Source organism: Heterocephalus glaber, unplaced genomic scaffold, assembly GCF_053883595.1.
Source record: "Heterocephalus glaber isolate CG9 unplaced genomic scaffold, H.glaber_assembly_v1.0 deba00000122, whole genome shotgun sequence".
Taxonomy (NCBI): Eukaryota; Metazoa; Chordata; class Mammalia; order Rodentia; family Bathyergidae; genus Heterocephalus; species Heterocephalus glaber.
Window position 1 is genome coordinate 45,425,629 of NW_028258138.1, and position 13,023 is coordinate 45,438,651.

General features: G+C 32.6%; 1 protein-coding gene across 1 annotated transcript in view; it reads left to right on the top strand.

Moving 5' to 3' along the window:
- The window catches only part of Epha6 (EPH receptor A6), a 916,320-nt gene that overhangs the window by 384,702 nt on the left and 518,595 nt on the right, over window positions 1-13,023 (top strand). The window contains 1 exon segment of the mRNA XM_021238833.2: window positions 3,722-4,057. Coding sequence (XP_021094492.1) covers window positions 3,722-4,057 — 336 coding nt within the window.

Below are 13,023 nucleotides of genomic sequence, written 5' to 3' on the forward strand. Positions count from 1 at the left end.
TATTAATGAAGATATTAACTTAAAAGCTGGTAAAATAGAGCTTAATAATCGATATGCTTGTGTGGCTTGGTATCCTCAGATATTTTAGTCAAATTTCTTTGTTCTTATGATCAAAAAATACATCTGAAAACCACCATCAGCTATAGAATTAATATGTGAATAATCACTCTTTAGTCCCTATTATAAAATCCCCATTTTAATATGTTAACATATTTTTATGATTATAAACATTGAAATATGAATCTACGCCTCTTGATACAGTAACTTAAATATGACCCTTAAGCTTGTTCTCCTTTGTGGCATTAACCATTTAAGAGTGTCCTGCAGAATACTAGCATTCTTTGTAAATAAGATCCTATGAACAAATTTTGGGGATAGGTTGCAGTCAACAAAGTGAATTCAATTCTGTTACTTTTGTTTCAGCATCAGTCTGCCAGAAAAATCTTATTTTAGCACTGGACTCAATTTTATTTGATATTTCATGGGACTAGAAATATTGCACAGAAATATTTTGAGAAGCACAGTTGTGTTTAAAAACAATTTACTTAAAAAAAAAGTCTTGAAATACAATAAATCAAAGGCCACGGTATACCTGACCTCTGCTATGTTGAGCTGCTTTCTGGGAAGGGAAGGGATGGGATTGCCACACACTTCTCATAAATTTTAATGTTTGAACAGTATTATTCTTTAGAAGTGCAAGGGGAAATTCAAGTTGAAGCAAAAAGTGTTTTCTAGTAGAAACTCTACAAAAAATTGTAGAAAAACTAGTAGGAATAAAGTTGTAATTTTACTGTAAGGTTTATTATGTGAAGGGTTGAAGAATTGCTAGTTGAGAAAAATTGCTATTTTCTTATGTTAGGCTGAAAGTTGAAGGGTGGAGATTGCTTGTTTTGTATATGAATTATTTGTTTACTTTTTATAGGAAGAAAACCGACATAAGGAAATCCCTGAGAGTTTTCAATGCTGATTTCTCCAAATGGGCTATTGCTTCTGAGCTATTTTTTCAGTGTGTCATACAGTCTTTGTATAATTTATAAATGATAACAAAACAATCAGGCCACATTCATAAAAGCCCAATGACACATACTTTGGTTGAATCTGAAGATTAGAATTAATTGTCTCTCTTTGTTCCAAGTTCTAAATCTTAGTAAATGATTCACTGCATGTCATTACAGCTTAATATTTGCATGAAATCGCAGTTTAGCTGGCATAATTTCACAGCAATTAAAAAGCTATTTAATAGTCATGCAAATTGGTATGAGAGCCCTTAAGTGAGAAGGGTGTCAGTATTTTTATTTTTTTTAATATCCCCAGGCTGACAGTTATATACTTGTAGACACCCATAACATAATTAATAACATTCTTCCTACTCATGGAGGTGTGAGTAATAATTCATGTTTTCCATTAGAAATAAGAGAAAAAGCCAACAATATGAAAATGTCATTCTGTAGGAAGATATTATTATGTTAATGGTAATGAATTTTCATCTCCCAGGTATAAGTCTAGGTTGAAGGTAAAAAGCACATTTGTTCCTTTGCTCAGGTTTATAATCTCTTCCATATTTTCACAATGGAAGGCAGCAATTTCTGTAACACCTCTGGAACATGAAAGGGCATAAAGCAAGTCACTCAGCAAACTTTTAGGAAAATTACAGTTCTATATCTAGCTTTAGGACATATATAAACAGGTAGGTGGTTGAGTTCCTTACCCTACAGGTTGGTGATGTTGGGATCTGGCAAAAAGAAAAAGGGAAATATATAATAACACTTCTTAATCGCTCAAAGTCAATATGGAGTCAAGGGGGTTTATGATTCATATTATGTTGTTCTAACACTAAATAAAATATTTCACTGCTATGTCCTCTGTTCCCATTCAGACAATTTACCACATTGCATCCAGAATATTCTTTTCAAAACATATCACTTGCATACATAAAATCTGTTTTCTCTTTTTATACTTAAGAAATGTCCAGATTTATTCCGATAAGTCCTAGTAGTTGTAGTATGAGCCTTGTCCAGCCTCTTCCTGTTCCTTAAAACTCACTTCATACATCTTACTGTTCTCTGTAGCCACAATGCTTTTTGTCAGTTCTATAACTATTTAAAGACCTTTCTTGCCTAAAAACCACACACTTTTGATCGTTAATATTGTTTCTATCCTTCTCCACACCCTCTTTATCAATTCCACAAGGTTTTCTCAAAGTGTTACTAAAAGTAAGGATCTTGCTGGTAGTTTTTATTTCTCCTCCTGTCCTTTAAGTTTTATGATTGTGTTTATTATAATTTGTATTTATTTAGTATTTATGTACATTAGAATTCCACTAAAATGCAAATAACAGAGCAACTTGCCATCCTTACCACTGTGTGCCTAAGATCTAGCAAAGTATCTTCCACATATTAATCACTAAATTAAATATCTAATGAATGTGGCTTGAAATATCTAATGAATGAATGTAGCTTAAAATTCAAAAGAGACCTACATCAAAACTTGAATTTCTTTCTAGGAGGAATATTTCAGAGAAATTCCTTCCCACCCTCTTTGCAGATTCTCACAGAAACCAAAATTAAGAGAATTGGTTTGAATTTCTTAAAAGGAAACCTAAATTATGCCAGGAATGTTGGTTGATCAGCCATTTATACAATGAGTTATTTTTCAAAACATCTATTGATAAGTATTAGTCTCATAGTATATAAATTTTTTGATATTTTGTATATAGTACTTAGTGCCACACTGGCATCAAATTAGTCCTTAATGTAATGTTTCTTCGGTGACTAATAAGAAACTGAGTTTTGAAGGACTCAGATAAGTGAAAAAGCATAATTTTAAGAAAAGTATGGAGTGATGAAATGCTATTTATTTTTGCAGTGTGATCTGTATAGAGAACTAGTGAGAAAGAAGGTGATCACTCCTTTGAAACAAATTGGTTTATGTAGCCTTTTGAAAAATAAAAGGATTATGTGAGGTCTCTTTTAGGGACATTCTTACATAAGTGTTACTTGCACTTAGTAAATTTGATCTAAATAAAAGTCTAGTGACCATATCTTTTATATTGCCCATTTTATCCCAACTATGTGCTGCTTTTATATCCACAAATTGTCAAGGCCTTAGGAAAAAGACTTTTGCTTCTTCCAATGTCTGTTTTTCTTCTTCTAAATTATCACTTTAAACATATAGTCATTAATTCTCAATTTTTGGGCAACAGATTCTGAATCATTTTCAAAGGTAATGAATATAGGTTTTATCTACATAGCAATCATGGTATAAAAAGTAAAAGATTGAATACAATTTGTTTATATGTGTATATATATTATTTTCTAAATTTAAAAATGATATTGTAACCATTAATAATTATAGTTATCACATAATTTTAAAATCATATATATATATATATATATATATATTCAGTCAACAAATTGCAGAAATGAAGTTACCATATATTTTGGAGATCGGGTAACTTTGACATCAAATATTGGAATTCATACACCCAAAAGTTAGAACACAGACTTTTCTCACCTAAAAATTCCTTTCTCACTAGACTGAATTTACTTTAATTTTCTTTCTATATTATTTTATCTCTTTTTATAATTTTATTGCTGTAGTTTCAAGTAAAAAGCTCCAACTAATATGAAAACCAAAAAAATATTTATGGGTAAAGTTTTCAACTTAGCACTCTAAATGCATTATCCTATACATGTACATTTTTTAAATTGCTTTTCTCTAGGACCACCTTCAGCTCCTAGGAATGTGGTTTTTAACATCAATGAAACAGCCCTCATTTTGGAATGGAGCCCACCAAGTGATACAGGAGGGAGAAAAGACCTCACGTACAGTGTAATCTGTAAGAAATGTGGCTTAGACCCAAGCCAGTGTGAGGACTGTGGTGGAGGACTCCGCTTCATCCCAAGACACACCGGCCTGATCAACAATTCCGTGATAGTACTTGACTTCGTGTCTCACGTGAATTACACCTTTGAAATTGAAGCCATGAATGGAGTTTCTGAATTGAGTTTTTCTCCCAAGGCATTCACAGCTATCACAGTGACCACGGATCAAGATGGTAAGTTCCACTGCTGTTCTCTCAAACAGCATTCCTTTTTATGCATTATATCTCTGATGGGCTTCTACTCACTGTAGGCGCAATGCAACTGTATATGCTAAACACTACAGACATTTGCTGGTTGTTTTTCTGGTTCTTTCCCAAGATGCAGAAAGATTGTTTTTCATTTTATTGGTACATTTTAGGTATACAGTATAATGACATTCATCACTGGGAATTTGTAATCTTTATGTAATCTATCTTGGTTCTTATTTTTTCCCCATCCCCCTGCCCTCCCTTCAACCCCTCTACCCCTCCTTATTTACAAAGACTTTATTTCCATTTTTTCATTTTCTCATATTAATTTCACTCCCTTCTTTTCTTTCCCCTAACCCTCCCACTTCCCCTTTTCCTTTGCCCCTTTTCTTCCTATTTCACATCATCTATTATACCTTTTAGTCGTTATTTACACTTTCAGTTTCTCACACAAGAGAAACTATTCGGTATTCACACGTGTCCTATTTATTTCACTTAAGAGTATTGCCTCAATGTGCATCCATTTAGCTATACATGTATCTAATTTCTCATTCTTTATGGCTGAGTAGTAAGAACCATAGCAGAGCTATATATGTGCACCAATGTTCATAGCCGCGAAGCTTGTAATTACTAAAACTTGGAAACAGCCCAATTGCACATCAACTGGAGACTGGATAAAGAACATGTGGTGTTTTTAGAAAGATGTTGATATTATGTTTTGGCCATATAAAATGACTCTTTTTAAAGTGTATATATGTATGATTTAATATTATACTATACCAATGTCTCTTTTTATTCAGTAAGTTTATTGGTACATTTTAGGTATACATTATCACATCTAACATTGGGATTTGTACTTGTACGTGATATATCTTGGTTCTTGTTTTTTCCCATTTCCCTTCCCTCCTTTCCAACCCTCCATACCTCCCTATTTACAAAAGCATTGTTTCCATTTTTCCCTTCTTTTCTCATTTTATTTCTTTCTCTTCTTTCCTTTCCTCTACCCTCCTTTCCTACTTGTCCTTCCCCTTTGGATCTTTTCTTCCTTTTCCACATTAGCTATTACAGCAGTGTCTCTTAATGAGTAAGTCCATATTACTTAATAGGGAACACCAACCACAAATAAAATGTTGCCAAATGAATTAAATTTCAAATTTCTACTATCTTCTATTGTTTTTCCATGTCACATAAAAAATTAGTAAGAAATTTTAATTACAATTCATGTCTGTAATATTAAAGCATTCTACCTAACATGTTTAACCATGATCCACTGTGAAAAGACACACACATACAGAAGAAAAGAAAAGAGAACAGAGAGGTATGCAAATGCTGTTATTCATGTGCTATTTGTGAGAAGTTATTCAACTGTCTTAAAAAATCTGAAAAATTCAGTTAAATTTTCTTTTTATAACACTATAAATTTTTATTGTGATGTAGTCAGGCACAGACCCGCCTATGATTTTTATATGTATATACTCTTTAATTTCCTTATAACACAATTCTATTGAAAACATGATACAAGAAAAGATTCAGAGATTCAAAACACCTCCTTTTAAGAAGTGTTCATGAGTAATGTGGCTGCACAAGTGATTGTCTTACAGCAGAAATCATTATAAGTGACCACATGTATATGATACAAATTTAAAAGGTAAATCTTGTTTTAAATATTGTATTAGTTTACTAGGGCAGCCATAATAATTAGCACAGACCATGGCTTAAAAGAGATTTATTTTCTCACATAAGCCAGAAGTCCAAAGTCAAGTAATCAACAGGTGTGATTTCATTCTGGGGCCTGTCTTGGCTTAGAGATGCCCATCTTCTCCCATGTCTTAACATGGTCTTTCCTCTTCAGCTATAATCTCCTAATGTCCTTTCCTTATAAGTCATCAGTTGTTGGAGTAGGGCCCACTTGTGTGACCTCACTTTATATTAATGACTCTTTAAAGCTCTATACTAATACAGTCCCATTCTCCAGTACTGAGGGTTAGGACTTCCACAGACAAATTTTTGAATGCCACAATTCAGCCCACAACATACATTAAAACAGAATATTGTAATATTTAAGAGGAAATGATATTGAATATAATGGAATACTACTCATCATTATAATAAAGAAACTATTGATACATACAATTTGGATGAAATTCAGAGGCACTATGCTGATTGAAAAGCTCATTTTAAAAGGATTCATTCTGTCTGATTCCATTTAAATAACATTCTTGAAATAATAACATCATGCAGCTGGAGAAAAGTTTAGTGGTTGCCAGGGATTAGGAATTTGGGTGGGGGGGTGATGTGCTTGTAAAGGGTTAGCATGAATGAGCACCATGGTGATGATACAGTTATGCTCCAGTTATGGTGGTAGTTACAGAAAGCCATGTGTATGATGAAATGCACAGAGCTACACACACACACACACACACACACACACACACACACACACACAGAAGCCTTCTGGACTGTGCTGACATCAGCTTCCAGTATTTTTGTTGTGTTATAGTTATGCAAATTGGAGAGGCTGAGCAAAAGGTGTACAGGATCTTCCTGTATTTTTATTTTTTTATTTTTGCAAATTTCTATGAACCTATGATTATTTCAAAATGCAAAGTCATAAAATATTACTAAAACTGCAAATACATAGGACAATGTAAAAATTCTTCTGAAAGTATATGTGAAATTCATGTGAATATTTTATTTAAAATATTATGGATAAATCTACCTGATGATAATGTTCAGAAATACCTCCAATAATAAAGCACAGTCAAATAATATTATACAAATTACAGTCTTTGTATTACTAAGCAATTTTTCCCTTCATTTAGAAAATAGCTCTACATGATAGAATTTGCATTATGGTTCAAAATGGAATTCCTATTTCCTCTTTTTTTCTTTCCTTCTCTTTAGTAGGAACACAATCTTGTCAAATGTGTTAACAGTGAAAGGCAGTTTAGGATTTTCTTTTTGTGCCTGCTTTAGTGGTTTATTTCTTAGACTTTTGTTGCTGCCACCTGATCCAAAACTACAAACTACTATAACCATTCTTAACAGCAGGGTACAAATAATTAAATTTGGGAGAAAATAATATATTATTTTAAATAAAATACATATAAAATATAGAAATTCATACAGACAGCAGCCTTTTATTTATAGGATTACAAGAGAGTTCATTTTATTTTTTTAAATGAATAGAATATCAGTTTTTTTCATTTTTAAAATAAAAACTCGCTAAAAGTGTATTGCTACATGTGAAAATGGTGAATTAAACATTAAATAAGATATAGCATCCATATATTAAACATATGTATTCTAGATGGGTAATTTCATTAAGCAATCTTTACCAGTGCATTTTTGTTGAAGAATATTAAGAAACCATTATTGTTAATTTAATTGGTATTTATTCCAGATATAAATACTAACTAAAACCAAAATATATTTCAACTTTATATGAAGGTACATGAAGATTCTCAACTAAAGCATTGCCACATACATTTTTAGTGAAAGATTATGACCAGCCCTCCATAGGAACAAACTTCCTCCATGTCTTAAAAAAATGAGAGAATAAGAAGACCCTCTGTGCTTGAAGCTCTCAAGTTAGGGAATCACATGTGTGAGAATGTAAATATTCCAGGCAGGGATAATGTTATAAAATAAACCAATCTGTGGATCTATAACTTATTCTTCTATATTCAAAGAGGTCAGAGCCTACTGTTGAATTTCAAAGGAGTTTATAGAAGCTGGGATGTTCTAGAACCACATTCTGTCACTATTGTGTATCAGCCAGAAATAAGAGAATTTTACAATTGCAGATGGAGGAAGGGATTTTTTTTCACTCCACTTCAAATAGCAGTGGAAATTTTCCTTCAACCGAGAGGTGCTTCCCACAATTATCCAGTAACATATCCCAATGTCACTGGACTGAGGGACCACAGTAAAATGGTTTGTTTTATCATTTGAAGGTTATATATCATTAATTTATACTGAAGTAGAATACAAGTGCTAGTCATAAATTTTCAATATATTAAATATATTTTTGAGTGTGTTCTTTGTGTACCATTTTGAGTGAACTCTTTGAACTTTAAAGTCTGGTGGAGAGCCTGATGATAATAATTTTTAAAATACATAATCAGTCCTGTGTATGACCAGCTAAGAAGCTCGGGGTACTCAGAGAGCTCAAGCATAAGGGTGAATCTGTCCAAGGAAGTAACAGTTAATTTAAGTTCTGTTCTGAGGAATGAGTAGAATGTTATTAGACAAAATAAACCTGGGAGAAAGGAAAGAATTCTGAATAAAAAGAACCAAATAAAGGTTGAGAAATGAGTGATGAGGGATCAGCGATACATGTTATGGGATTTCACAGAGGTGCAGCAGGATTCTGGAGAGGAACTGAAGAGTTCATCTAAAATTTGGAAACATGAATGGGTATCTTTAAGTAGCTGAGAAAAGTCAGCCACTTATCAGAAGATGCTGAGATATCATCAGAGTGACAACTAGGGGAAAGAAAACAGAATAACATTGTTCATGAGGTCATACTTGTATTGAGTATGTAAATAAAATATTGGAGACCAAAAATATAGGTAAGAGTATTCTTTATATTGATCTCTTGTGTACGTAGTGTAGAATACAAACTTAGGAAGTTTCATACAGGTTTTCCTTTTCTTTCAAGTACCCAAAACTCTTTTCTCATACTTAAGAAATACTAAGAAAAGCACATCAAACAACTCTGACTTAATTGTTTGCTCTCTGTTTACAATTAAACAAATGTAAAATTTTGAAAAGTCTTTCTAAATCACTTAGAAGCACTTACCTGTAGTTAGGAGAAATGTTCCTTGATTATTCTGGTTATAGTTGGATAAATAAAATTATAGAGTTAAGACTATGTCTTCCATAATTAGAAATCTTTTGAATAAATCCTAATTAAATAACTTCCTCAATCCCTAAGAGGTATATTTGCAATGTTCTTTTTTCATAGCTTATTTAAATAGTCCCGAAAGGTGTTTCATTTTGAAGCAAAACAAGAAACAACACCTAGAAAATGTTTGATTTTAATCTTCACTGCATGATAAAACTAAGGTGTGTAGTTCAGTAACAAGTAACTATGCAGATAGTAAACAATAACGGAAAATGTTAATCATGGATAGTCAACCTTAAATTGTGTTTGTAGTAATTCTGGCATGTGCAAAACCTTTGAGGACCATGTTCAAAGTGAAAGACATGCTGAAATTACAAACCAGTTCTGTTGATATTTGCTAGTGGGTCTGTAAAGCAATTATTTTCAAAAGCAAGTTGTCCAATCATTTGTTTCTTAAAGTGTACGTTGAACACCTCTATTGTTGCCCTTGAGTGTCTACTCCAGATAATTCTGCCTTTGGCTCAGATTTTGATTGCAGATTTCATATATTTTTTCTGTCAGCAATAATTGATTGATCTGTCATTGAAAATAGATTTTAATCAGCAAGTCTCCATATATTATTTATAAATTTGAGATATTTTTGATGTATAATTTACTGCATTTTGGAAATACAGTTTAATTATAATGTCAACCTTTAGTATGCTTCTAGAGTAGATAATTAGGAGCATTGTAAGCATCCAGTCATTTTTATATGTACATATTAATATATTTTAACTCAGGGTATCTCTCATAGTCCTCATTGTTTTCAAAAAATCTTAACAGCAAATATTATTTTTTCTAAGAGTTGTGCAAGTCTATTCAAATTTTTTTAAAAACAGCAGTATGTTTTAAATATTTACTAATAGTACGCTGATTACAAGCAAAAACATTTTGGTTTTTTTAGACAATGACTATGATTTTACCTAAGAGAGAGAAGCTGTACTATTTGCATTTTTTCCATATCTTGTATCCATAAGCAAATTACATATTCAAAAGCTACAAGCATATTATATTGATGTATAAGATTTTCCTATCTCCTCAGGAAACATATTACTCCACTGAAAAATGCACTGAATATTTTATCTGTGAAAGATAATTTAAATGTCAGTCTAGTTGATCATTAGTTAAAAAAAACCTTTATGATCCTGCCAAATATGAAATTACAGTAGAGTCTGGATAATGGTACATTTTAATTTTTTACTCCTAGGAAACATCAGATTATTTCTAAGTCTAGCATCTTTTGGTGTCCTGCATCTTTTGAGTAATTGAATGTATAGAAAAGTGCCTTACGCCTTAGAAATTAATGGCTTCAGTGTTGGCCCGTGACTCAGCTATAAAATTGAACAACTATTCCCAAATGATTACGAACCATACTGCACGTGTTACTATCTCACTAGACCATAATAATGTTTTTTAGTAATTTGCTTTCCCAACGTATATGTGAGCTACATAAAGCCAAGCATGATGTGTTAATTTGAAAAATGTCTTAAATGTAAATATAATAGCACTTAACTTATGTGTAAGTCCTTCACCTACACTGCTGTAATGATAAATCTCTGTGGACGACTACATGAGTAGAAATTGGCAATGATATGAGTTAAACCATTGTACATCCATGTAACTCATTCAAAAATATTAAATTAATGTTTGATATCTGCCAGAAACTGTTTTCAGTGCTACGTATGTAGCAATTCAAGTGAACAATAAAAATTATCAGTGTTTCTGCTTTCATAGACATTATATTTTGGTGTCAAATAGTGATATGTTCCATAAAGAAAAATTAAATGAAGAGATTTGAAAGTTAATGGTGAAGGGGAAGTTGTACAAGGAAACCAAAAATACTTCTCTTGATAATGTGACATTTGAATAGATCATGAATTTAAAAGAAAATTCTGTGAGTATATAAATGAAGACTGCTAGGCAGTGGGTATAAAAAGAGCAAAGCCTTAAATTCAAGCAGGAATGTGTCTGAAAAGTAACAAGAAAGTATTATTGCACATGTAGCTTTGGTATATACCAAATTTCATCCTCAGTAAATCTTCTGATGCTATAGATAGGAATTCACAGCAAAAGGTTTTCATCAGCACTAAACCAACCTTTAACAGCAGTCATTTTCTAAATGAGGATACATTGCTAGAGAACTGCTTTTAATCCCAAACTTGATTTCAGACAATTGACTTTTAGAGTCATCATCTGTTTTCTCTGAGGAATTCTCATGTGCACAATTTTTTAATAAAGATGCCTAAATATTTTCTTTACTATAAAGTCATAACACCTTATTGTTGTGTTGATTTCTGTACTACTACGTCAACAATTTTAATGGCCTTTATTTGTAAAAGTTAAAAAATAGTGGTAGTCTCTAACAAAATGCTTTAAAACTTATAAAAATGAGCCTGATTAGATGATGTTTAAATGTAAAATAACTTTATAATCATACTCTGCAAAATCTGTATCACTGATATCAGGCTCCACTTAATAGTTAGACAAATACCTAGCAAATTGTTTAGCCCAACTTCAGTACAACTGTTTGTTTTGAAAATGGAGGCCAGTATGACTTCATTAACTAAACCACCTGTAAAACTACCTAATTAATTTGAATACATGATTTATGTGCAATTACTATTAAACAGTTTTTTAGAAAATATTTTCTAAAAACCTATTTTTGAAGTAAAAATTAATATGAATTGAAAACACATTAATGTATAAAAATAAAGCAAAGTGTTTTCAAAGACTGGCAGATTATTGTGATTTTTATTAAAATATGATATTACTTTATATTAAATTTAATTGGAAACCTTTGACCTTTTAATCAAACTGAAATTCCATAATGTATCCGTAGATTAAATAATGTTTTTTTCTTCCATGTATTCCTCAATACTTTTCTATGTGGTTTGGATTCTAAAGCAGATCGAACTATGTAGTTTTTGGTGTCCAGTGAAAAATGAAAATGCAGAAAAAGGGGCCATAGAAGGTACTGAAATACAAAGCTCTTTCCTTCTGTCATTTCTTCCTCTCTACTTGACAAGGCAATTTATATTTTCCATTTAATGACCTTCTACATAAAAAAAAAATGAAACCAGATTAAATTGAAATTTGAAAAATATCATAAGTGTAAATATCATTTAACTCAGATGTAAAATCATCAAAATTACACAATTTATTTTTTTCTTTAGTCATTTTCATCGTGACCCCCCAGTCTCCAAGGGTGCCTCAGGAAGGCTGAAACAGAAAAATATAAGCCAAACGCAGAAACACTGAAAGGAGGAAGAGAGACTCTCTGAAATACTGAGCCCAGGAAACACTCCTCCTGCACCAGGGATATTTGAGCAGGAGAATGAAGACCCTCTCAGATCTTAGAGGGTGGGGGGAGTTGACTCATGATCCAGTTCTCTTTCCAACTCACAATTCAAGACACCCAAAATCATTAAATCTCTTTCCTGAAAACTGCGATCTACCTGCAAGAGTTGGATGGGAAGTTTGTGCCTATTAAGATATAGCATCTGCAGAGTAGAGACAGTCCCACTTCCCCTCACACACATTCTTAGGGTTAGGGTTAAGCAGGTATAGCAGGTATAGCAGGTATAGGTCAGGTATAGCAGTCTCAACCTACACCCTTCCCAGGGTGCCCAGATTTCCCACTAGAAACAGGTAGCCACCTAAGTGTGTTGTCCTCTTCCACTGAGGGCAACGTGTTCACCTAACTCAAGTGGAGTGTTGATCATGGGGCAGGGCTAGAGACTGGAGGACCACACAGCTGAGAGGAGGGGAGTCTGCCAGGAAAAACTGTGCCCCACCCCCGTGGATATGGTGAAGAAGCTCCAGGCTGCACCTTGTCTGGCTTCAGACTCCTGCGCCATTAAACTTCACTCATAAAGCATGAGTGCAAAGATAAAATTTAAAAGACTTTCAGGATGACAGTACTTAAATCCCACATAGGTTATGGTAGCTGTGTAAGTACACAAGTCACATACTCATGAAGCCAGTCCCTAAAACATTTTATAAAATGTAAGTCATTGCTTTTCCAATTAACTTCTGTGTATTACTAAGCAAACAAATGTAGTCA